The sequence below is a fragment of the Rhinatrema bivittatum genome, chromosome 5, assembly GCF_901001135.1.
Source record: "Rhinatrema bivittatum chromosome 5, aRhiBiv1.1, whole genome shotgun sequence".
Classification (NCBI taxonomy): domain Eukaryota; kingdom Metazoa; phylum Chordata; class Amphibia; order Gymnophiona; family Rhinatrematidae; genus Rhinatrema; species Rhinatrema bivittatum.
In genome coordinates this window covers 364653456-364678928 of record NC_042619.1, presented here as the reverse complement: position 1 = coordinate 364678928, position 25473 = coordinate 364653456, and the positions used below count along the sequence as shown (strand labels likewise).

The window sequence follows — 25473 nt, the reverse complement described above, 5'->3', positions numbered from 1 at the left end:
TGCTGCAGTGGCTGCTTCCCTCCCGCCCGCTCTTCTGATTGTTGATTGTAAACTGGGTTGGGGCAATGCCGGGTTGCCCAAGCCTTTAGGGTGCAATGTTATTATTTCTGCGGAGTTAACTTTGTTCAAGTTGTAATTGATGAGGAGAGCTGGATGCAGTTGTCAGCCTCAGGGGGGTCTTCCTGAGTTGGGCTCCTTGCTGGGAGGTGGCGGGGGCCGGAATAATAAGTTCAAGGACGGAGGAACTTGCTGGTCGGTTGGCTAGTAGTGATCATCTTGCTGGGAGGTGGTGGATGGTCATTTGAGTTCCTAAATTGGGGCATTGAGGGCTCAGGCACCTATTGTACAATAAAGCTGAGGCCTGTTTGATTCCAATTCTGTGTCTTTCTGAGGGGGAGAGGGGTGGAGGGGGGTGTGTGTGTGTAGGGGGGTTGTTGCTATTGTAAAAGGGCGATGGCGGAAGGAGTGTAAGTCCTGGCTATCCATATTAGTATTTTCTCAAGCTTTCTCTGAACCTTCTTCTCTCTCTTAACCTGCTCTTGTAGCGGGAGTTTTAAAAGATTTTGCTACATTTATGTCCCGAGCCACATAGTACTTGCTGCTACTTTTCGCTTCTATAGCGCTACTTTATGTACTGTGTGCTGTGCACAAATGTATAAAGAGACTGTCCCTGCTCAGAGCTTGCAGTCTAATCCAGATGCACAAATGTTCAAATGTCTGAGAGATTTTGGTCTTGGCATTTTTTTTTTTGCCTGTGTTTAAGAACAAGATTCATATAGCAGCATTCAACATGGTAGCACTGCCACTATAAATCAGGACATCAACGAAGAAAGAAATGTAACACATCAAGAATTTTTATTCTTAAGAAAATAAATAAATAAAATACCTCTTTACTACAGCCAAGGTTGGCAAGGGAGTCTGTCTTACCTTTCCAGCCAGGGAGTTCAAGGTGTGTTACAGAAATATAGTAGAAGATACGTATAGAAGCTTGCGATGATTACATAATAGGTGTGAGGGTACAATGGATACATAATGTTAGGTATAATATATATAAGAACATAAGAAAATGCCATACTGGGTCAGACCAAGGGTCCATCAAGCCCAGCATCCTGTTTCCAATAGTGGCCAATCCAGGCCATAAGAACCTGGCAAGTGCACAAAAACTAAGTCTATTCCATGTAACCATTGCTAATGGCAGTGGCTATTCTCTAAGTGAACTCAATATGACAGGGTACAGTGGATATAGAACTATCTAAGGCATAAAAAATAAATTGTGCAGTATGTTTTAGGTACCGATTGGTACAGGAGCTCTATACAAAGCTTTAGTGTATAAGCAGACAAGGTGTAGGAGCTGCAGTATAGTTTATGGCTATGTAGTGTTTGTCATTGGTTGATTGCAAAAGCTTCCAGGAGCCAAGTTTTGACTGGTTTCCTGAAGCACAGGAGATCTGGGGCTCGACTGTGTGGTGGCAGGGAGTTCATAATGTGGGAACAGAGCCTATGAAAGTTGACTTCCTTGGGTGCCTGTGTGGTGCACAGTTTTGGATAAAGGTGCCATTAGATTTGCTTGAGATTGCAAGCCTAGGAGAGAGGTTAGGGGGTGAGTCACCCCCTACCCCCGAGGTAGGCTAGAGTCATGTCTTTCTGTTTATTTCCACACATAACCTATTCTTTTTTTTTTTGTTCCTTTCAAAAATTTGATGCATAGGGTGTAATATACAGTGTTGGTATATACTGCCATGCAAAGATAAAAGCAGAGTTATTCTGGGCCGGACTTCTGAGAGAGAGTTTTCTGTGGTCGCCAGAAGTTGTCCCTGCAAAGTCAGCTTTCATGGTCAATATTCAGTTCCTGCACCTAGAACATATTACTACTTTGTCTGAAAGAGAGCAGGATGTTGTGTTTTTGTTCTGTACTCTGGCCTTAGCTTTGCAGAATTCAAAAGTACGCACAAAATAATGCACTGAAATAAATGTTCTTGGGACGGAGTTGTATATCCTCCTAAACTGGCCTATAAATGGTGTATTAAAGTATGAGAGATTTTCTGAAGACATCCAGAAAATTTCCCCAATAGGCATGGAGACACTTGAATTTTCATTATATATATATTTTTTTACCCAGATCAGGATTGCCTCATTTTTTGTTGTGGTATGTTATGGGAGTCTCTGTTTAGTGGACCCTTGGGCCAACCTGCTGGAGACTGGGAAAGTTGGTCAATGTCTCTAATGAATAGCAGGCCGGGAGGCAGATGTTCAGGCAGGACGTAGATGCTCTTCACCCGGGAAGCTGGTGCTCCCCCGGGAGGAGCCCGTAGGAGCCCAACCGCTGGGACTTAGGTGGCTTCACCCTTGGAAGCCGAAGCCCCCCCCCCGGGAGGAGCCCGGCAGCTGGGACTTAGGCGGGTTGTAGATCAGGACAGGTAACTGGGACCAGACTAGGACAGTAGCAATACTGTAACTGGGCTCGGGTTCTGGAACCAGGCAGGAACTGTAGCAGGATTCGGGTACTGGAACCAGGCAGGAACTGTAGCAGGACTCGGGTACTGGAACCAAGCAGGTACTATGGCAAGCAGGCAGGAACCAGGCAGGTACTGTAGCAGGAACGGAGTGACGAAGCAAAGCGAGTCACTCCGGGGCACAGCGCAACAGGAAACCGGGAGGCTAACCCGTTGCAAGGCAAAGACTGGATGACCGCGGCCGGCTTCTCAAGGCCGCAGCGTCTGATGTCAGGAGTTGGGCAGAGTCACCACTGGCGGGAAACGGCCTAGAAAAGCGCCCAGGAGCTGGGCGTCCATGGGAGACCTCGCAGTGGCGCAGCCCCAGCGGGGACGCTGCCAAACAGGCCGCAAACCAGGCCTCTGGAAGCGGGGGCAGGTCTGGGAGCCCGGAGGTAAGGACCTGGCCGCGGTGCTCGCGGCCAGAACCGCAACAGTATGTAACTTCAGATAGGGGGCTAAAAGCTAACAGACTAGATGGGATCAGAGAGCACTAACAACAAATGCTCTTTAAAGTTGTTTGCTCTGTAGTTGCACCAAGAAGATATGGTTCACCTTTAATGAGAAACTTGCAGAACTGAAGCAGGCTGTGCTAATTCTAACTACATCAAAAAGCATTGGAGTGCCCTGTTATTGAGATCTACAAGATAAGTACTTGTGTGTGACAGCCAGAAGGATAAATAGTTAACATGCGGAGCAGCTTCCAGGGATTGAGTCTGTTTAGCTCTTCAATGTTGATGGTGTTAATGGTTCCTTGCAAAATTGTTTTATGCCACTTCCTTCATACAATTTATGAACTATATTAATTCCTGTTTTCGATTTTGCAGTTGGCAATGAAGCACTGAGATTCTGTAATTCAGGTGGTAGTTGTTTGAAATGATTGCACCAGCCTAAAATTATTGAGGCTGGTTTTCTCTTTTGTTTCTTAGATAAATTGTCTACACTGGTGGTCACGAGAAGCTAGTCTCCTCTCCCCCCCCCCCCCCCCCCCCCCCCCCAAATAAAAAAATAGTCTACTGAAATAGCCTTTGTTTAAAGGCTTGTATCACGTTCCTGGAATGGAAATATGACTGCCTTTGATGTAGTAGGCATTTCAATTCCTTTTTTTCAGGGAGGTTTGCTCAAATAAGGCTTCATTTATGAGTTGGTCCTGCAAGGTACAGCATACAAGTAGGGACCCTCCGAATTCATCACTCCGCTGCTTTGACTAAATTATGACTGTAAATTGCAGAGCCTGTGCTGAGTGCATTATATGGTCCATAACCTTACTGAGTCAGAGATGGAGCCTGAGAAATATGGTGTTTTAATTGAAGTACTCCTCACAGATCTCATTTCTGTTCTGAAGATATTCCACTTTAAAAGATTGCTTATTAATGTTTTAATGCAGGGGTAGGAAACACGGGTTCTCGAATGCCATAAACGTGTTGGGTTTTCAAGAAATCCACAATAAATATGCATGAGATGCATTTGTATTCACTACCAGAGTTGCCCTTCCTCCATGTAAAACTAAAGCCTTTTTATAAGAATGTTATGCTTGCAAGATAAAGCGCTTTGTATTTGTCAAGCCACAAAAAGAGAATATAAATTACAAATTAAATGTAATATACTTCTTACAAAAGGAGAGGGATTTATTATGCAAAACATACTAATTACTGTTTTTAGTGTAGTATAAACAATACAAATGGGATAGATAGAAAATTATGATTTGGATACCAGTCGCAAACCTTACTTTTAATTAGGGCTCCTGAGCCTAGGTCTTTATAGATTGCAAGTTTTTTTTTCAGGCAATTAGCTATATTTGGTGGGTACTAAAAATAGCTGATTATTGATGTTTTAACGTACTGTTGTGGGTCAATCAGAATAAACAGTTCATACCGGTAGCTTAAGAAAGATCTTAATTTAGGTAAAGTATGGAATATTGGAATATTCAGGAGAGGCAATTCAGAAGCAGTCTGAGTATTGTTTACACAATATGTTAAATCAAATTTACAGATCAATGAGTGTTTCTTTTCATAATAGTATCCTAATTGGTTGGCATTAACACAACATCCTCTTACTAGGTTAGTATTATAATTTTATCTCATATTTTAATGAGCTGGGATTCTTGTAAGTCATGGGTTTCTCCATCTGCCAGAATGGGATCCTGAGGAGCCGGTTCACCCAGTCCCCCAGCGCTGTCCTCCACCACAAGGGCTAAGACTGGAGGGGATCCCTCCTCCCTTGAGCCTTGGCATGAAGACCCTCCCCCCCCCCCCCCCCCCCCCCCCCCCCCCGTCCCAGGGGAAGGGCTCAGGGCCCGACAAACTCTCCATCCCTAAGAAGGATAAGGGAGGGAAAAAACAAAAACTAAATTCTGCCTTCGCGCCCACATGCCTGACAGAGCGCGGAGAGAAAGTGAGGGCCCCTTGAAAAAAACCGCGCAGCCACACGGCCCAGGAGCTGAGGGTAGGAACGGAAAAAATAGAAAAAAATGGTGCGCTACTGGCGGTCCAATATCTGCCAAGCGCGATGAGCCATACCAAAAACTGGCCGGCGAAGAAAACACTTACCCCGTCCCTTCAGTGCAACCCGGGAGTAGAGGGAAAGGGGACCGGAGGGCTGCCAAACATCCCGGAGTGCCTGCAAGGCTGGCTGCCCCAATCAGACTCCTTACCTCAGCTCAAAACCAGAGGAAGTCTCACTCAGTTTTACTTTTTTTTTTTTTTTTTTTAAACTTTACTGAGTCTTGTAGAGCAGAGAGGGTCGAATGAGCAGCTTTGGGGGAGCAGCCACGGAGGTGAGTAACCAGGAGCCCCTGGTGATGATGGACGAAACCCAGACGGAGGTAACCAACCCCCCGGACATCTGGCTTCGACTGAGGGATGGCCCACAAAGGTGCCCAACACCTCAGGAAGCAATCCTGAAGAAAAAACCTGGAGAAAAAAATCTAACTAACTAAACTGAAAAATTAACTAAGACTGCAGGTGCCTCCCTTCCAGCTGCGGGAGTCAGAGAAATACTGAGGGACTGCAGGTGGCACTCTCGTTATGTAGCAGTGCCCAAAGTTCTAATTGTTCTCTGACTCCACCTGCTGGTAGGGATACACAACCCACTTCTCTGGACTGATCCTTGTACGTATAGGGAACAAAAAGTATACAGAGTTTAGTCTTAAGTTTCGTTACTACCAGTGGTGCCGCCTTGGAGGGCGCTCGTTTGGAGGCGGGCATCGCATATGTAGCAGATGCGCTTTACGACCTAGTGCAAACTTCAGTGCGCAGCATGGTTTCTGTAGTGACTGTGTGCCGACTGCTGTGGCTGTGCAGTTGGTCAGCGGATTTGTCTTCAAAATCTCAGCTGTGTAACCTCCCGTTTAAGGGGTAAGCTCCTGTTCGGTGAGGAACTGGAGCAGTTGGTAAAGCTACTTGGAAAATCTAAGGGGCATAAGTTGCCGGAAGATAAAAGGCCCACCAGAAAGGTGTTTCCTTCGCGGCTGCATTTTCGGGATTCACGCCCATTTCGTTCCGGCAGGTATTTCTCCCCTTCCACGTCTAAGCAGACCTCAGGACGGCAAAAGTCCTTTCGAGGGGGTCGTCGTCCCAGCCGGGATTCTGGACACCTCAGGACAGGAGGTAGTAAACCCTCCCAGTGAAGCCACAAGTCCCCATTCCGTCGTTGAAGCTGTCGGGGGAAGATTGTCCAGTTTTTACACGGAATGGGCAAAGATCACCTCAGATCGTTGGGTCCTGGAGGTGATCAGAGAAGGCTATGCTCCTAGAGTTTTCACGTCCCATGCAGGAGGTGTTCGTGGAATCTCGCGTGGCTTCGCGCAGCAAGCAGGAAGCAGTACGGGAGACTCTGCAGCGCCTGATCCAGCTACAGGCCATTGTCCCGGTTCTGGAGGCAGAAGAGGGTCGGGGATGTTACTCTGTTTACTTTGTGGTTCCCAAAAAGGAGGGCACGTTTCGTCCCATCCTAGACCTACAGAAGGTGAACTGTTGCCTCCGAATCTCTCGTTTTCGCATGGAAACCCTGCGGACAGTACTGGCTGCCGTTCAGACGGGAGAGTTCCTTGCGTCCCTGGATCTTATGGAGGCTTATCTGCATATTCCGATACGGCTATGTCTCCAGCGGTTTCTATGCTTCAAGGTCTTGGGACAACACTTCAGTTTCAGGCCCTTCCATTTGGTCTGGCGACGGCTCCTCGAACTTTCACCAAAGTCGTGGTGGTGGTAGCACTTTTCTTCACAAGCAGGGGATCCTGGTCCATCCATACCTGGACGACTGGCTGATTTGTGCCAAGACCAGGGAAGACTGCGAAAGATCGGTTCACATGGTGATGTTTACCTTGAGATCGCTCGGATGGGTCATCAGTCTTCAGAAGAGTCACCTGGAACCCATCGAAGAGCTGACCTATTTGGGAGCCCGTTTCGATACCTTGTGAGGCAGAGTCTTTCTGGCGTCGGACCGGGTAGCCAGGTTGCAGAGCCAGATACAGGCGCTTCTTCTCAGACATACACCCACTGTGTGGCATCATCTGCAAGTGCTGGGATCCATGGTGTCCACCTTTTAGACTTGGTTCCATGGGCGTTCACCCACTTATGTCCGCTACAGTGTGCGCTGTTGTCACGGTGGAGTCCGGTGTCTGAGCAGTTCCACCTACCCTTGTCTCTGCTTCCAGAGTCCAGAGCCAGTCTGTCATGGTGGCTTTCGCGCGACACTCTGGAGAAGGGGGTGGATTTGAACCCACCGAATTGGCTGATAGTCTCCACCGATGCAAGTCTGTCAGGTTGGGGAGCTGTGTGTGATACCAGATCCGCCGAAGGGCTTTGGTCTCCAACAGAGGGCTCATGGTCCATCAGTCTTCTCGAGACGAGCGGTACGTCTTGCCCTACAAGCGTTTCTACCCTGATTCAGGGATGCATGGTTTGAGTGTTCTCAGACAATGCGACGACGGTGGCCTACATCAACCGACAGGGCAGGACAAGAAGTCCCGCGGTGGCACTCGAAGCACGTCTTCTGTTTGCTTGGGCGGAGCATCATCTTGGGAGAATTGCCACGTCACATGTCGCAGGCGTGGACAATGTGCAGGCGGATTTTCTCAGCAGGTGACGACTCGACCTGGGAAAGTGGGAACTGTCTCCCGAAGCATGGAACCGCATTTGTGCCAGATGGGGGGGGGGGGGTGTCCCCCCCACAGTTGGATCTGATGGCAACGTGGGAGAATGCGAAGACAGAACGCTTCTTCAGCTGTCAAGAACAAGGCTCAGTCGGTCTTGACGCTCTGGTGTGCCCCAGGCCAACGGGTATTCTGTTGTATGCCTTTCCCCCCCTGGTCTCTCATCGGTCAGTTGCTCCATCGCATAGAACTCCAGCCTGGAAGGGTGGTGCTGGTGGCTCCAGAGTAGCCACACCGCCCATGGTTCGCGGATCTGATTCGCTTGGCCCTAGAGAGTCCTTTGCAGCTGGCTCATCTACCGCATCTACTTCGTCAAGGTCCCATCTTTTCGGATCGGGAGGATCGCTTCTCTCTCGCGGCTTGGCTTTTGAGAGGCGACGTTTACGATTGAGTGGTTATTCTGAACAAGTTATTTCCACTCTATTGCAGGCAAGACGTCCGTCCACTTCCCTGGCCTACGTGAGGGTATGGAGGCTCTTTGAGACCTGGTGTCATCAGCGCTCTTGCGATCCTTTAACGGTTGAGATCTCTCTGGTACTGGATTTTCTGCAACAGGGGCTCAAGAAGGATTTGGTGTTCAATTTTCTTCGGGTCCAGGTAGCGGCCTTGGGAGCCTTGCGGGAAAAGTGTGCCAGTTTTTCGCTCTCAGCACACCCTGACATTGTTCGATTTCTCAAAGGGGTCAAACATTTACGACCTCCCTTCCGTGCAGTGTGTCCAGATTGGAGTTTAAATCTTGTATTGTGTGTGCTCTCTGGCGCTCCTTTCGAACCTCTATGCACCGCTTCCCTGAAAGATCTAACCTTGAAGACTGTTCTTGGTGGCCATTTGCTCAGCGTGTCGGATTTCTGAATTGCAGGCCCTGTCATGCCATGACCCTTTTTTGCGGATTCACGACTATAGGGTGACGTTGCGCACGGTTCCTTCCTTTGTTCTAAGGTGGTTTCGGCCTTTCATGTTAATCAGACAGTGGAGCTTCCAGGGTTCCCGCAGGGTTCCAAGGGGTCGCCTCAGGGCAAGGATCTTCTTCTTTTGGATGTGCGTCGGGTCTTATTGTGTTATCTAAAGGTTACCAATGACTTCAGATGCTCCGATCATTTGTTCATTCTTTTCGCGTGACAAAGAAAGGGGACAAGGCGTCTAAATCGACCATTTCTCGATGGATTAAAGAGACTATTACTTCAGCATACTTGGTCCGTGGCCGCCAAGTGCCTTTGGGTCTCCGAGCTCATTCCACCAGGGCTCAGGCTACTTCCTGGGTGGATTGTCAGTTGCTATCACCTCTGGAGATCTGCCAGGTGGCGGTGTGGTCCTCTTTGCACACATTTACTAAGCATTATCGCTTGGACGTTAAGGCCTAGGATGAGGCGTCCTTCGGTGCAAGTGTTCTACTCGCGGTTCTTTCGGGTTCCCACCCAGTGTGGGGTGGCTTGGGGACATCCCACTTCTCTGAACTGATCCTTGTATGTATAGGAAGAAAATTGGTTCCTACCTGCTAATTTTTGTTCCTATAGTACCAAGGATCAGTCCAGAGGCCCACCCCTTACTTCAGTTACCGAAAGACTGTGTTGGCTACAATTTGCCTTGTTTTTTCATAGAGCTCCTTTTTTTGTAGAATACGATTGTTGGAGCAGTTTTTTTCTAACGGTTTATTTACTCATGTTTCCTTGGGGCGAAGTGGGGGACAGTGGTTTTTGGTCGCCCCTTTGCCCGTTAGTGTTGGTTGTTTGGCTTGGGTACAGGTCAATACTGAGGGACTGCAGGTGGCACACTCGTTATGTAGCAGTGCCCAAAGTTCTAATTGTTCTGACTCCACCTGCTGGAAGGGATACACAACCCACTTCTCTGGACTGATCCTTGGTACTATAGGAACGAAAATTAGCAGGTAAGAACCAATTTTCTTATTTTTGGCTTACATTCTAGCGTTTCTGCATATCTTAGCATGTCGGAAATTTTCAATAATTCTACAAGTCTAATCAATGCAAAGTCACAATGCAGTAATAATAACTTTATAGGAAAAATCTTTTCAAAGCATCATAATAGTACAAACTAGAATTTTTGGCACATTTTTTTTTGTAAATTCAATTTAATAAGGCATAAATCAGTTTATTTTCAAATTTTCACATGCCTTAAATGTATGTGGCTGAATAGGAGTTGGGACAGGAGTTAGTTCTGGGGGAATTCTGCACTACTGCAGAGCGCAGAATTTGCGCAGAAAATGGCAGAAACCCCAGCATGCTGTGAACAGAGCGCGTGAAGATGAAGGCCCTGGCATGCCATTTGTGGGGAAGATGAAGGCCCCAGTCTGCCGCGAACAGAGTGTGTTCCGCTTGTAGTGAAGATGAAGGCCCCGGTGAGAGAGAGAGAGAGAGAGTGTGTGTGTGTGTGTGTGGAAGGGTGAGAGCATGGGAGGTGAGGAGTGAGGGTGGGGGGTGGGAATGATGCTTGAGTGTGGGTGCCGGAGAAGAGGAGCCTATATGAGGTGATTGTGAAGGTGTGTGTGTGTGTGTGTGAGAGATTGGGAGCTTGTGTGTGTGAAAAAGGATCGTGTGTTTGTGAGGGTGCTAGCCTGTGTGAAGGGATTGTGTATGCATGAGAGAGAGATAGGTAGCCTGTGTGAGAGAGAAAGGGAGCTTGTGTGGGTTATGCAAGAGAGAGGGACCCTGTATGAGGGGATGTGTGTATGCGAGAGAGTGAGGGAGCCTGTATGAGGGTGTGTGTATATGCACTAGAGAGAGGGAGCCTGTGTGAGGGGCAGTATTGAGAATGGGGTCAAACTCTGGGACTGGTGACAGAGTGGAAGGGGTTGATCCTAGTGGTGGAGGGGAGAGATACTGGCAGGTGGAGGAGTTGGGGCCTGAGAGGGCAAAGTGGCCAGGGGAGTAGGGAGAGTGAGTGGAAGGGACACTCTTACAGTGAATTTCTAGGGAAATTCTGTTCAAAATATTTAAAATTCTGCATCTCTAAATTTTTTCTGTATTAATTTTAAATGTAATTACTGTCATGTAAATTATTTTGACCAATATAAAGTTTTCAGAACTTAAAATGTTTTTGTGCAGAACTCCCCCAGGAGTAAGGAGTAGGGGTGTGCATTCGTTTTGAACGCATATGTAAAACGCAACTTATATTTTTAAAAGAGAAAATAAAGGTTTGAGGAGAAGCTCGCCAAAAGTTCCGGTTGGGTCCAACGGGGGTCCGGGAGCGGAGGCGCAGAGGAGCACGTGACGTCGGCGTCACGTGCTCCTCTGCGCCTCCGCCCCCGGACCCCCGTTGGACCCCCTTGGGCCTCCTGACCCCCCCAAGCTGGCCAAAAGTTCCGGTTGGGTCCAACGGGGGTCCCGGAGCGACCTCCTGCCACATGACCTACCTGTCACGTGGTAGGAGTACAAGATGGCACCGGTGACCATGTGACAGGGGCTGACCAATGGCACGGCAGCCCCTGTGACACAGGCTATCGGCGCCATGAGGAAATCGCAGACGAGTGCAGGGATGGCTTCCTAACTCCCCGCTGGACCACCAGGGAGTTTTGGTAAGTCTTGGGGGGGGGATTAAGGAGGGTGAGGGGTTTAAATTTTTATTTAGGGAACCGGTGAACGTATGGACAGACCCTCAACTTATGGAATTCTCCATATGTCCATATTGAACGAAATCGACCCTCAACTTCATCAACTTATCAACGAAAACTTTTTGTCTGCACATCCCTAGTAAGGAGTACATGTGGCTGAGGAGCAGTGCCAATGGCATGGGGATGGGTACATGTGACTAGGGTTGTGGCTGTGTGTGGCTTCCCTCTGCACTCCCTCCTTCCTGCTCCATTCCTTTCTCTATATTCAGTTCCCTCTTCCCTTTTCACTCGCTTCTTCTCATTGACATATTCCTCCATGGCATCTCTTCTTGGGCCGACAGGACTGGGCTCCCTGCTAGCCTGCTCCATTTATATTATTCGGCCGCTGTTCTCCTTGCCTTGGGGGGGAGAGGCGGATGACATCGGAGCTCCACCAGGATATAAATGGTTTCAAAGAACCTATTATCGGGGTTCTTTGAAAAACCCAATTTTTATCAGGCTTTTTATGCTCAAACCAAAATCCATAAAAATCCGTGAATTTACCTCCAGGGCACAGTTTATTGATAAAGACCTGTAATTATAGTGAAATGATCTAAAAAATCAAATGAAAAATGTTTCTTGACTTGTTATCCCTGCCCCCCCCCCCCCCCCCCAACTTCTGTTCATTTGTAGATTTAGGTCCAGTCTCGGGTCCTGATCAGTAAATGCAGTCTGACCGTAAATAACTGGCTTATGGCCAGGGTTTACACTCGTAGCTCCAGATCATCAGCAGTGGTATTCTGTAGGGCACAGAGGTTAGCAGAGAGGAGCTGGCTCTCTACAGGCGGGTCCTCCCCATGCTTTTACATTGCAGAAGGAAACTTTTTTGCCCAGAATCTCAGCAGCTATCTCCAAGCAGTACTCCTTCCACTTATTCACGAGAGCATGTGGTAGCTTCGACCCAGTATAGACCTGGCTCTTACATTCCCTTCCCTATTGAGCCAGTGAGAGCAGAGCTGGATCCTGGGAGCTCTGGGAGGCCACCCAGGCAAACAGGAGTAGTTGGAGCTGTCAGAAAGCGTTTTTGATGACTATCAGCCTAGATCTAGATAGAATGAGCGAGGCAAACAAGCAGGCGTTGTCATGTGGGCAATTTTGGAAATAGTCCATGTGTTTGCAGAGTATGCAGGCACTTTTTTTGCCATGTGCATTTGCAGTTAGCTTTCAAAAAGAAAATTAGCTGAGTAGTTTGTGTCTGAAAATGAGCTAGCATAAATGCATGTGCGCAGAAAACACAAGGGGAGTTTTGCACCCACTATTCATGTGAGCAACCGAAGGTAGAACAGGGCACACGCTTTGGAGAATACCCAAGTGCATTCAGTGTTTTACTCCCCTGACCTCTGCACGCCCCCCAGGATTGCCCTTTCTACCCAGCTGGAAGACCTCGTGTTGCGGGAGCTGGCTTGAGTGAGCAGACAGGCCACGCTTCCTGGGCATGACGTTCAGAAAATTGTCCTCCACGTTACAGGGCTGGGCTCTGAATGGGGGAGAACAATTTGCAAAGGAATTTGCTTGAGTAATTAAGTGAATGCTTGGGTCAATTCCCTTTGCAGCAGAGTTCCACAAAGGGATGGGGGAGGAAGGGGCAAGGTGGGGGAGGGAAAGTGTGCATAGGGGATTTCATTTTGAATGGGATAACCTGCATGGAGCAGCAGTACTAGCCCAAACAACTTGCTGGGCTGACTGGATGGACTACTTGGGTCTTTTTCTGCTGGCATTTGCTATGTTACTGTGAAAGGAAATCACGTAGGTCTGCAGTCCGCAAACTTTGAGCCTAGTAAATAGCTTGATATTGAGATGCATTTGACCTATGGCTTACCCCTCCCCCATGCTACTTAATAGGTGCTCATGCCGACTTAGGGGATCATTTGATTTAGTCCTTGCATAACTTTTTTGCACACCTCAGAAATCGGCAGAAGAGAGGTCACTGTTTTAAAGGCCACCTTACTTCCTACTATAGCGGGCAGTGCAGAATGGGGTAACTGTGCTCACCTGCTCTGACTGGTGTGCTGGTCTCCGAGCAGCTCAGGAGTTGGTTGATTTGTGGGTGGGGTGGAGGCCAGTCAGCGAGTCATCCAAATTCTTTCCCTTCCAACAGTACATCCTTCTGTCCTTGGTGGGCTCAAGAGAGGCCCAGCCATAAGTTTTATCAATTAAACTCTGGAAGCAGATGCAGTCAGCTGAACTAGAAATTGCAAAAAATGAATTATTTCAAAACGTTTTGATCTAGTTACACCGAGATTCAAAGAGACTCCTTCATGCACAGATTTGGCTTTTTCTTACCCAAGTATTGTCACAAATGGTTCATGTGTCTTTCAGTGAACTAGATTCATTTCTGTTTTCTGCCTTATGTTTGAAATGCATTTCTTGGTCTCTGTGATCCTGGGAAATGCTGTCTCTCGCCGTTTTGGCAGCTCTCAGGTGTTCCAAATACAGCCGAGAGCAACACCTTTGAAAATTTAGATGAAACACCTTTGAAAATTTAGATGAAAGATATATCATAGCAATTTTCAAAAGCCATTTATGTGAGTAGATCCTATCGATGGTTGAATGCCATGTATTGTTGCAACTTTCAAAAGCCCACTTACATGGGTAAAGTGTATTTACATGTGTAAATCCTTTTGAAAATTCCCCCCTACAATGAATTATTACATATGTGGGACAGGTAATTTCTGTGTGGTTAGCAAGTTCCACAAGTTATTGCAAGCTCACTGTTTTTACTCCTATTACATGCGTAATCATTTGGTTTCTACTGTCTTCTTGCAGTGCCTCTGAACAGCACCGAACTCAATCAGACCATGTCTCAGATTCCTTACCCACAGACCTGGTACATCTTGTATGCAGACAAATACACGTGTGAGAGAAACGAGGACCAACTGCATTCTCAGGATGTGGAGTTTGAAATGGTGCTGTTAAATCCAGATGCTGCAGGCAACCCACTTGATCACTTTGGTGCAGAGGAATCTGGTAACGATCTATTTTCTTCTGAAACTTAATTACACTATAAGCAAAGGTCTGATTGCATATGCTCACCTGGCTATCATTTCTGGAGGTGATAGAGGAATAGAATATGCAATGCACACACTAAGATGGCATTTTGAAAACAATCATTCTGTGTAGATGTTTGGTCTCTGGTGTGTGTGTTTTGGGGATTCATTCATTAAAATAATTATGGATAAAGGACAGGCCAGTTGGAATCTGCTTGGTCTTACAAGCTGCTGGTCTGTTCTTGTGTTTTGGAGCATGTTCCATATAGTGAGGCTGTATGTACCAGGACAGCCTGATTAGGCAGGTTACATTTTGCAGTGTGTATAGCCCCGCCTCCTGAATAATTTTTCCGTTCACTCAAGGTGTGCAGTGAGCCATTGGGGTATGGTGAAAGAAGCAGCAGTGGCTGAATTCACACTGAGCCCCAGATATTTTCATTGGGAAAAGAATAAATGCACAGTAAGGTAAGGAGAGTTTCAAGAAACAGGCTCGCTCAGCCTGTGGCTGAGCACACACCTGGATTCCCTGCATCGCTGTGCGGTGCCGCTGCCCCCCCACTGGTTGGCCAGTAGGTGGCGCAGCTGCACAACATCCAAAGCTCTCTTCCCGGGTCAGCCCACGGTCTCTACAACCCCCTCACCCCAGTAGTGCAGGGATCTGTTTGAGGCATCAAACCCTAGGTGACTGGTTGGCACTGGCCACCAGCTGCTAAAGGAAAATGCATTTGGATGCAAATTTTCAAAGTGATTTTTTTTTTTTTGTAATACATAAACTTTATTTAACATAGCATACCATTCAAATAAGATAAAGCAAGAATAACAATGCAAAATAAGGGAGCTTTCATAGCTGAGTACAAACAAGGCCATAATAACAGGTAAATGAAATACAAAGCTAATACATAAGTACTCCTCGGTAGAAAATACTACATTGCTAATGTATAATGCTATGTCAGAAATTGGTTCGAAACCATCCTAAGTATTTATTTTCTATATAATGCGTAACTCCCCATTCCTCCCTCCCTACCTTTCCAGTTGTTCGCTTAAGTTATATAACATTTGTAATGGAGGTGCCAGAGTAAAGATTAATAAAATGTTGTGAAAATAAAAGCTGAAAATTACTTTTATCCGGCTCTGTATTCTTTGTCTACTAGTGATGGAAGAATAGCAAGTCATTATGGTATGCAGTACTTACTATGCCTCTATTGTCTAACAATGGGTTAGACTATTAGACTATTAGACTATTGTCCGCAATGGGTTTCAAACAACAAATCAACAAACCCACTCACAAAGCAGGACACACACTCGACCTCTTCTTTACAAATGCCGGCATTTCCCAAACAAATCAACCTGACTGTCAACAAGTCCCATGGTCAGACCACTCCTTAATCTCCACCAGCTTTTCCCTACTACAACCAGATTCCAAGCCTGACTCAAGACCTTCTTTCCTCTACAAAAAAACATGTAACTCTGATCTCCTCAGCAAACTTCTAGCCCCAGAATTACCATCCATCGATGTTTCTACACCTAACAGCGCTCTTCAATCATGGTCCAAAATAACAAAATCAGTAGCAAACACACTTTGCCCACTGACCACCAAAAAACACTCTTCAAAGGCATCCAAAAGACAACCCTGGTTTAATGATGAACTGAGAAATCTCAAACAACTACTTCGGCAGAAAGAAAAAAATGGCGTAAAGCCCCTTCACCAGCCTCACTCTCAGACTACAAACGCACGCTCCACCAATACAAAAGCAGTACACAGAAAACAAAAAGAGACTACTATGCCCGTCAGGTTCATCACCTCATCTTTGACTCAAAAGCCCTATTCGCCTTCGTTTCCAATCTCACTAAACCGATCACTCCTGATATACCACCCGAATTCTCTCAGACCAAAGCAGACGAACTGGCTCTTCATTTCAGCAAAAAAATCTCTGACCTCCTCAATCAACTATCACTAACCACTAGCTCCCAAGACAACACATACCTTCTCCCTAACAAAGATATACAGCTTAAAGCATTCGAACCCATCACTCTCACAGAGATACAATCAGTGCTGAAGAAAATGAAACCTTCATCACACCCTTTTGATCAAATTCCTTCCAAAATGCTACTTCTCATTCCTGATACTATATCAAAATCCCTTGCCGAAATTATAAACTGTTCCCTCTCCCAGGGTATCTACCCAGATGATCTAAAAACAGCTTCAATCAAACCCCTCCTAAAAAAATCGAATCTAAATCCAAGTGATCCCAACAACTTCCGCCCTATTTCCAACCTTCCATTCATAGCCAAAATAATGGAAAAATTGGTGAACACCCAACTTTCCAACTACTTGGAAGACCACGGCATTCTGTCTCCAAACCAATATGGTTTTCGAAAAGCTGCAAGCACAGAAACACTACTTCTTGCACTTTCAGACTTCCTCCTCGCCGGCATCGATAAAGGCAAAGCATTTTTACTAATCCTCCTCGACTTCTCGGCGGCCTTTGACACCGTCAACCATTACCTCCTCTTAAAACAACTAGCAAATATTGGAGTGACAGCTACTTCACTAACATGGTTCAAAACCTTCCTGGAAAACAGAGGATATAGGGTCAAAATTCACAATACAGAATCCCAATATCACCACTCCACCAGAGGGGTGCCACAAGGTTCATCCCTCTCACCCACCCTATTTAATGTATACCTCCTACCACTCTGTCAACTACTCACAAAACTATGCCTTAAACACTTCCTCTTCGCGGACGACGTACAGATTGTGATCCCTATAAAAGATTCAATCTCGTCAACAATGGAATATTGGGATAGTTGTTTACTAGAAATCAAACACCTCCTTACCAGCTTAAACCTAGTCCTTAATGCGTCGAAAACGGAATATCTCCTTATAGCACCTGAAAACAACATCACGCTCTCAAAGCCACCTACCCTCCTACAAACCACCCATGTAAGAGATCTAGGAGCCATCCTAGATAACCGTCTTAACCTCAAACCATTCATAAACCGAACTACAAAAGACTGCTTCCACAAATTACATATTCTGAAAAGAATAAAGCCACTTTTCCACGCGCAAGATTTTAGATCAATCCTGCAAGCAATAATCTTCTCCAAACTAGATTATTGCAATTCTCTACTACTAGGCCTCCCAGCTTCTTACACCAAGCCTTTACAAATGGTACAGAACACAGCAGCTAGAATACTTACAAACTCCAGGAAAATCGACCATATCTCCCCCATCCTCAAAAACCTTCATTGGTTACCGATCCACTTCAGAATTATGTACAAAACCATCATGATTATCTACAAGAACATCCATCAACACACTCAACTTGACTTACAAATCCCTTTTAAAAAATACACAGCCGCCAGACCCATCAGGGAACATTACAAAGAATCACTTCAGGTACCTCATGCCAAAACTTACCAACATAAATCCTACAGTTCAAGAGCTCTTTCATCAGCAGGTCCAATCCTCTGGAACTCCATCCCACCGGACTTAAGAAAAGAACCATGCGCCCCAACTTTTAGGAAGAGACTAAAAACGTGGCTTTTTAAAAAAGCGTTCCCAGAACTGGATTAAATTCCCCACCCATCAGCACAAACACAAAGTTAGTGAACTGTAATAAACCCACTAACTTCATACGCAGTCACAGCATCTTATTATTATAATTCACAACAGCATCATATTTGATCATTTTTGCTACTCATCTATATTTTTATACTATACATATTTATTAATTGATACAGTTGGATAAAATGTTAATATTCTTCCTTCAATTTCCTCCCCTTTCAGATCCTAGTTATTTTTCCCTGTTTTTTGTAACTTTCTCACATCCTAAATATTGTTATTATACCTGTTAAGTTTCATTCTATATGTGACGTTGAATTGGGAAATGTTTTACTATGTTACTCTCTGCCTTTACTCACATTGTTAATTGTAAACCGGGTTGATGTGATTCCATCATGAAACTCGGTATAATAAAAATAATAAATAAATAAAAATAAATAACTACCGATCTCCAAGGTGGGTGTTCCCTGGGTATGTAGCCAGGTGATCATAGGGTGCCAGATGGCTTTAAAAGACTTCATAGTATCGTTTTTCACAGCAGTGAGATGGGACATATGGTATTGATCATGTAATCTATGGAGTACTACTGCCATTGATGGAGTATCTAGCGATTTCCAAGCCTTGGCCAATTCAGCTCTAGCTGCTATACATACTTGATTACAGAATTTATTGGTCTGAGATGGAAGGCCTTCCAGAGGGATATTAAGTAAAGCACACTTAAATCCGTGATGCCTGGAATTACACCAACTAGCCACTCATGGACCTGTTTCCAAAATATCATCACTTGTGGACATTGCCACCATATATGAATAGAAGTAGCCACTTGGTCACACCCTCTCCAACAAACCTTAGAAATTGCAGGCATCATTCTATGTAGTTTCTCCGGGGTCAAGTGCCATCTATAAAGGACTTTATAGCATTGCTCTTGTACAGTGGCAGACTGAAAGAACACTATATCCCAAACTTCCTGTTCAATATCTTCCTCCAAGTCCCTGTGCCAGGCCTGGATGTGAGCTGCAGAGTATGGTGAGTGATTATTTAGCAACTTATAGGTTTTGGAGAGAATACCCCTTATTTGGCCTGAATGCTCACAGTAGGTTTCAAAAAGGGTTTTGGTCAGGTGCACCTTATTAGCGTGTGTCAGTGACATTAAAAAGTGTCATATCTGTGCAAATTCAAACACCTGAGAGAGGCCAGGCGGGTCCAGCATTGGTAAGGTGTCATAGGGCCGTATGCTGGTACCTGTAAGAAGATGTCCAAAAGATACGATCCCTGTTCTTTCCCAGGCCCTAAAGAGGGAATTCTCCCAACCCTCCTTGAAAGGAGTGTTGTGAAACAAATGAGATAGCTGATGATAATCAGAGGGCCCCACCAATTTAGCTTTCCATGTCTTCCAGATACGGAAAGTGGTACCCAAAGCAAGTAGCACATGAAACAATGGTCTCCGGGGGGGGCGTTCCTAAGATGGCGACATAGACGGTTTGTGCTGCCGCAGCTCCCGACTTGCTATCTCTTTTCTATTTCTATTATATTTTGATTGTTTCTTGACTTTTGGAATCGACATGCCGCATAAACGCAAGGGCAAGATCAGGGTATTCCCGGCGGACCCTGGCCAGGCAGCGGAGCAGCGATTAATAACTCAGTACACAGCCGTCCCGCAGAAGCAACCGGCGACGAGCCCCTTTGGCGGATCGCAGAGAGAAGCTACGATATCGCCTGGGGAAGTCACCTTAAGTCCACCGAATTCAAAGCAACCTCTTATTGCTTCCTCACCGAAATCAGCCACTTCTGCACAGACACCGACGGAGGGAGAAAACTCTAATGGAATGCCTGTGCCCGCGGGAAGAATTGGCGATGGTTCGGGAAATCTCCTTACCTACACTCGGCAGAGACCGCTGGATCCCCTGGAGGCAGGGGCAGTTGGAGGTGCGACCTCTATGGTTGGAGAGGAACGCGGCCTAGCGGAGGAGTTTGGATCGGACAGCTTGGAGGTAGAGGATTTGATTAAACCTGAGGTTGTCTCTTTAGATTCCCTTTGGGGAATGATGGCAGGTATATCCAAGCTAATTAAGGAACAAACCTCTTAAATTGTAAATCTGGGGAGGAAATTGGATCTGGTGTCCGGAGATAGCTTACGTGCACTACAAGAACAGGCGCAAGCAACTGAGGCACTAAATCAGGATATGAAAAAATTACAGGACATATCTGCAAATCTAGTGTGAGACTCCCTGATTTCTTCAAGGCGTTTAGAAGCCGTGGAAAATTTCCTCAGACATTTGAATATCAGACTTCTAAATTTTTCTAAGATATTGGGTGAGTTACCGATTGTGACCTTTAAAAAAATATCTTCAAGAGATCTTAAAGATTCCATCTGATCAAATACCTCCTGTGAAGAAAATCAGTTTTTTAACTGAAAGAACTCTTAATGTTTCATTAAGAGAAGAGAATAGGCCTGATATTGCGAATTTCACCCAGTACCTAGAAAACTCTGAAGTAGAATTAATAGAGAGAGCTGTTTTGTTTATATCATTATATTCGGAACAGGACTTCAGTATGATAATGAGAGCTTATTTCAAGAATATGAAAGAAATGTACTTAGGTCAACCGATCCGTGTATTTCCTGATTTATCTCGGCCGACTCAATTGCGAAGAAAAGTTTTCTTAACTATGAGAGCGGAAGTGTTGGCACTAGGAGCGAGTTTCCATCTTCGCTATCCTTGCAGATGTGTAGTAAAAATTTCTAATAATGTGTGTGTTTTCTTTAACCCAGACCATTTGAGAGAATTCCTGATTAGCAAAAGTCAACCTCCTTCTACTTTAGAATAAAGAAGTAATCTGTGTAGGAACTATGTCCATGTTTTCCTTGATAGTGACCTAGGAATTCTTCTCAATTATAGTAAATACGCCCCCCCCCCCCCCAAGGTTACCTGTTTAGATTTAATTGAAATATAAAATATGAGAAGGATTATGTTTATAGTTACATATCATGTGATTATATGAGTATGATTTTTCCTGATATTATTCAGTTTGCTTGTATCTCATGAAATTGTTTCAGACAAAGACATACTTTGTGTATTTGTTTAAAAATTGATAAATAAAGAATTAAAAAAAAACCCAATGGTCTCCATGTAGATTTAGGTTGCCACGGTAAAGCTTGTATAGGCATAGCCCCCACCTGGACTTGCTCCAATTGAACCCATTGTTTAGGGTTGGCTCTATTGTATAAATCCACTAGATACCGTAATTGGACAGCTACATAGTACCAAATGATATTTGGCGCCCCTAAACCCCCTGCCTGTTTTGGTAAAAACAAGGTCGTTCTGGCTACCCTAAGTGGCTGCTTTTGCCAGATGAAACTATAAATTTTATTTATTTATTTATTTAGCATTTTTATATACCGACGTTCTCGATACAAATATCAAATCAGGTCGGTTTACATAAAACAAAACAATCGTGGTGAGGCGTTACAATAAACGGAGTTTCAGAACATGAGAATAAATATTAAATAAACAAATTTTAGTCTGCCATTGCTTTAAGAGAGCGGTTGAAATGAAAATGGGAATAGTGGAAAATAAATATAATAATCGGGGTAGAATTACCATTTTAATAATCGCCAGTCTTCCCAACCAAAAGTGATATTCCCTATACCATTTCAGCAAATCTTTATCTATTTTTTTCCATAATGGGTTATAGTTAAGTGAGAACAATTGAGAATTATGCACACCAATTTGCACTCCTAAATATTTGATAGATGTACGTGCCCAGCGAAACAGAAATGTTTTAGTGATGTTCAAAACCACCTGATTGGGCAAATTAAGGTTCAAAAGCTCAGACTTTTCCAAATTCACTATAAAACCAGACACCCTATGAAATTGTTCCAAGGCAGCTGTAACTCCCTGAAGGGATATCTGAGTCAGTGAGTGTAAAAAAGATGTCATACGCAAATAGGGATAATTTAAAGTGTAAATGATCAAGCTGGACCCCAGAAATATTCTAAGTCTGTCTTAACGTCTCAGCAAAGGGTTCTAGGAAGAGGGCAAAAAGCATAGGTGACAGGGGGCAACGTGGTCTGGTTCCCCTTTGAATGTCCAGTAGTGGGCCATATCCTCCATTAACATTTACTCTAGCTTGAGGTAATTCATATTAACTTTTTAATCCATTTTTGAAAGGGTTCACCAAAACTCATCTTATTAAGGACTTTGGAACAAGAAAGGCCAATGTACAAGGTTGAAAGCCTTTTCAGCATCTATAGCTAAGAGTGCAGCTGGAGTCTTATGCTGGTGGACCCAATCAATCAGGTCTATGACTTTCCTAATATTATCACTAGCCATTCGAGAAGAGATAAATCCCACTTGATCATTGTGCACTAAGGAGGGGATAATGCCTTTTTAGACGTTCTGCCAAAATCCGGGCCAGGATCTTTAGATCTAAATTGATAAGTGATATCTGTCAATACGACCCACAATGGATTGGGTCTCGGCCTGGTTTTGCGAGAACTGTAATTCTCACTACATTCGCGTGTGTGGCTAAGGTGTCTGTGCCCCTTAAGGAGTTCAGCATCTCAGTTAAAGGTTCTGCTATAATATGTAATAGTTTTTTGTAATAACTACCGGTAAGGCCATCTAGTCCTGGGGATTTCCCTGGTTTCAGAGCTTTAATCGCCCTTTGTACCTCATCGAGTAAAATTGGGGCATCTAGATACTGCTGTTGGTCATTTGTAATCGTGTGCAATGGCAAATCCTTTAAATAGTGTTCAATGTCTATATCCACAATGTCTGAATCGCGACTGTATAACCGTCCATAAAAATCAGTAAAGCATTGCCTGATCCCCTCTGAGGAAGTTACAAGATTTCCCCCCTATCCTTTATCTTAGTAATATTATTCTGCGCGAGAACCACTTTTAAGTGTCTAGCTAGTAAACGACTACTTTATTCCCCCCCTCAAAATATTGCTGTTTAATTATATCCATTTGAAAAGCGAGTGTCTCTGCATCAAGTGTCTTGAGAGCATCCCTGATCCTATTCATTTTCTGAAGTAGGATAGGGCCCTGTGATTGCATATGTTGCTGGGATAGCTGGGCAAGGTTCCTCGTAAGTGATTTTCCCTGTGTCTCTTTCTCACGTTTGCGAAAAGAGGCATGAGAGATAAGAATACCCTGGGCGACTGCCTTGGAACATTCCCAGATAGTGGGCTTAGGAGTGGGATCATTAACATGATTATGGAAGTACTCTGATAATTTAGCACCCAAGGACTGGACAAATGAGGTATCTTTAAGAAGCCCTTCATTCAGTCGCCAGAACATTTGTCCCCCATCCTGATTATGGAAGTTTAACTTTATCCAGACTGGCGAGTGATCCAACCACACAATGGGTTCAATTCCAGCGTCATTTACCCAATTTTGTGTTTGCTTATCAACCAGAAAGTAATCTAGTCGAGAATAGGATTGATGGGCATTAGAAAAGTAAGTATATCTGCGAGAGTGCATGTTTCTCTGTCGCCAAACATCCCCAGTTTGAGACCAAATTCGCTAATCGCATCCAAACAGCCCTGGGGATGGTAGAAGTCTGAGCGGAATTATCCATAGTGGGGCTGTGCTTCACATTAAAGTCCCCGCCCATAATAATTGCACCTTCGGCATGTTTAAGTAATATCTCATTTAATTTAGCAAAGAAAACATCTTGACTAGTATTAGGGGAATAAATGCTGTTCAGAGTAGCTACTTGCTTCCCCTCCCTAAGCTTTAATAAAATATATCACCCTAAGGGGTCACGTATAATCTCCAAGATCTCATGTATGAAGTCCTTAATTATCAAGATACCCACACCTGCATATTTGGAGTTCTTTGTACTAGCAGCAAGATATGTATGTGGGTATTGTTTAAATGAAAGAACCCTTTCATGGTGCTTCCGTAATTGTCTCTTGTATCATTGCAATAGAAATGTGATTTGTTTGAAGCTCATGATTGAGGAAAAACCACTTACGGTAATGGTTGAGGCCTTTTACATTAAGTGATAAAATACACTCTCTTGGGTTCAGTCTCTGGGTAAATAAGTCAATCTAGACATATTGTGATTTTCATAGCAAAATGACATCTACTATAACAAAGAATACAGTAAAAATAACCTGCGTTCTCTGGAAAGGATAACCCCATAATACCCCATAAACTTGTATCACCCCTCCAATACATGTGGGTGATGGAACTCCTCTCTCGAGAGTCACCCCTTTACCGGCATGATTACCCCCTCTCCCTTTCCTCCCGGATCACTGAAATAACTTGATAAAACCCAACTGATAAATCGTTGAACATGTAACAAGAAGCTGGCTCACGACAGGAATGAGTGTGGGCTTCAGTCTGTCCAGCATGGATACTGTCACCGGAGATCTTCTACGTAGATAAACGGAGAGAAGCAGAAACTTGCTTCAATAAAATGTCCTGCTGGTATAGTCAATAGCCAAGACAACAAAGTCCCAAGATGAAAAAAGTCAGCCTTGATCAGATAACGCAGACAGAGAGTCCTCAGAGTGGCGGTGCAGCCGGCTCCCGCCTTTTCCTACCCTGCGCCATTTTGGGTGGTCATCCATCTGCGTATTCTGGAGGGTTTCTTCGGTGCCGCTCCCAGTGTCCAGTTCTTCTAAAAAAAAAAAAAATATCCCCTCAGGATGCCCAGTGGTTTTGCTGCCCTCGGAAGGGGCAGTATTTGCGGCAGGTTTGCTTTTGTTTTGGTTTGTTTTTATGAAGATGGCGATCCTGTACAATAGTGGGACACACGTTGCTGCAGGGACACCTTGTCATTATAGGTTACCTGTGGTATTTACAAAGCTGCAGAACCAATTAGCACAGCTTTGTGAATCCCATGGTATACTTCCCTGCAAGAAGAAAAATACCGCAGTTTTGTAAGTAGACCTTTTAGATTATAATCCATCTGAGGTCAGGGAAATATCTACCGGACCTGATTGTAAAGCGATTTGAAGTGGCTGACCAGTTGCAAAAGGCAAAATATTAAAAAACAAATACAATAAATTAAAATAAAACCCAGTATGAGTGTTTTTCACAGCGCATATACTTTTATATGTGTGGAAAAGGGTTGCTGGGTGGGAGCAGACGTGCCAAGGGCAGTCAGGGGGGGTTAAAACGCTCGTGGAGATTTGATTTTCAGGTCTCAGTTGCTCTTTTCCCTACAGATTCAACCCACACATAGCAGGTGTAGAGCTCATGGGAGCTTTGAAAACTGGACCTGCAAAGTCTGAAGGTCCAAAAGGGAAGCTCCACTTTGAAATTGAATTTGCAGACCCATGAGTCATTTTTGTACCTGTGAGCTCCGTGGAAATTTAAAAAAAAAAAAAATTGTCCCCAATGTGATATATTTCAAATGGGAGATCATCTTCTATATTTCCAATTAGAAAATGGCGCAGACATCACTAAACTTAAAATACTCTCTTATCTGACTGTTTAAACCACCCAAATGATTTATTTTCTGTTCACAAGTAAGTTGATACTGAACATGAGCTGCAAAATATTATTCAGCTCTCGGCACAAGAGTTTACAGATAGATGTATTGAAAAGCTGGAAGCCTTGGTCAGTTCATCTAAAAAAATATATATATCTCAATGTGGGTGAGTTCCAAGTTATCAGCAGTCAGGATCGGGTTTTCTCCAGTTTTGTATCCAAA

At 44.7% G+C, this 25473-nt stretch overlaps 1 protein-coding gene across 1 annotated transcript in view; it reads left to right on the top strand.

Annotated features, from left to right (window-relative positions):
* GPR180 (G protein-coupled receptor 180) overlaps positions 1-25473 on the top strand; it is a 100590-nt gene that overhangs the window by 26351 nt on the left and 48766 nt on the right. Inside the window, exon 3 of the mRNA XM_029604742.1 lies at positions 14018-14218. Within this exon, the coding sequence (XP_029460602.1) occupies positions 14018-14218 (201 nt within the window). The remainder of the gene's footprint in view (positions 1-14017; positions 14219-25473) is intronic.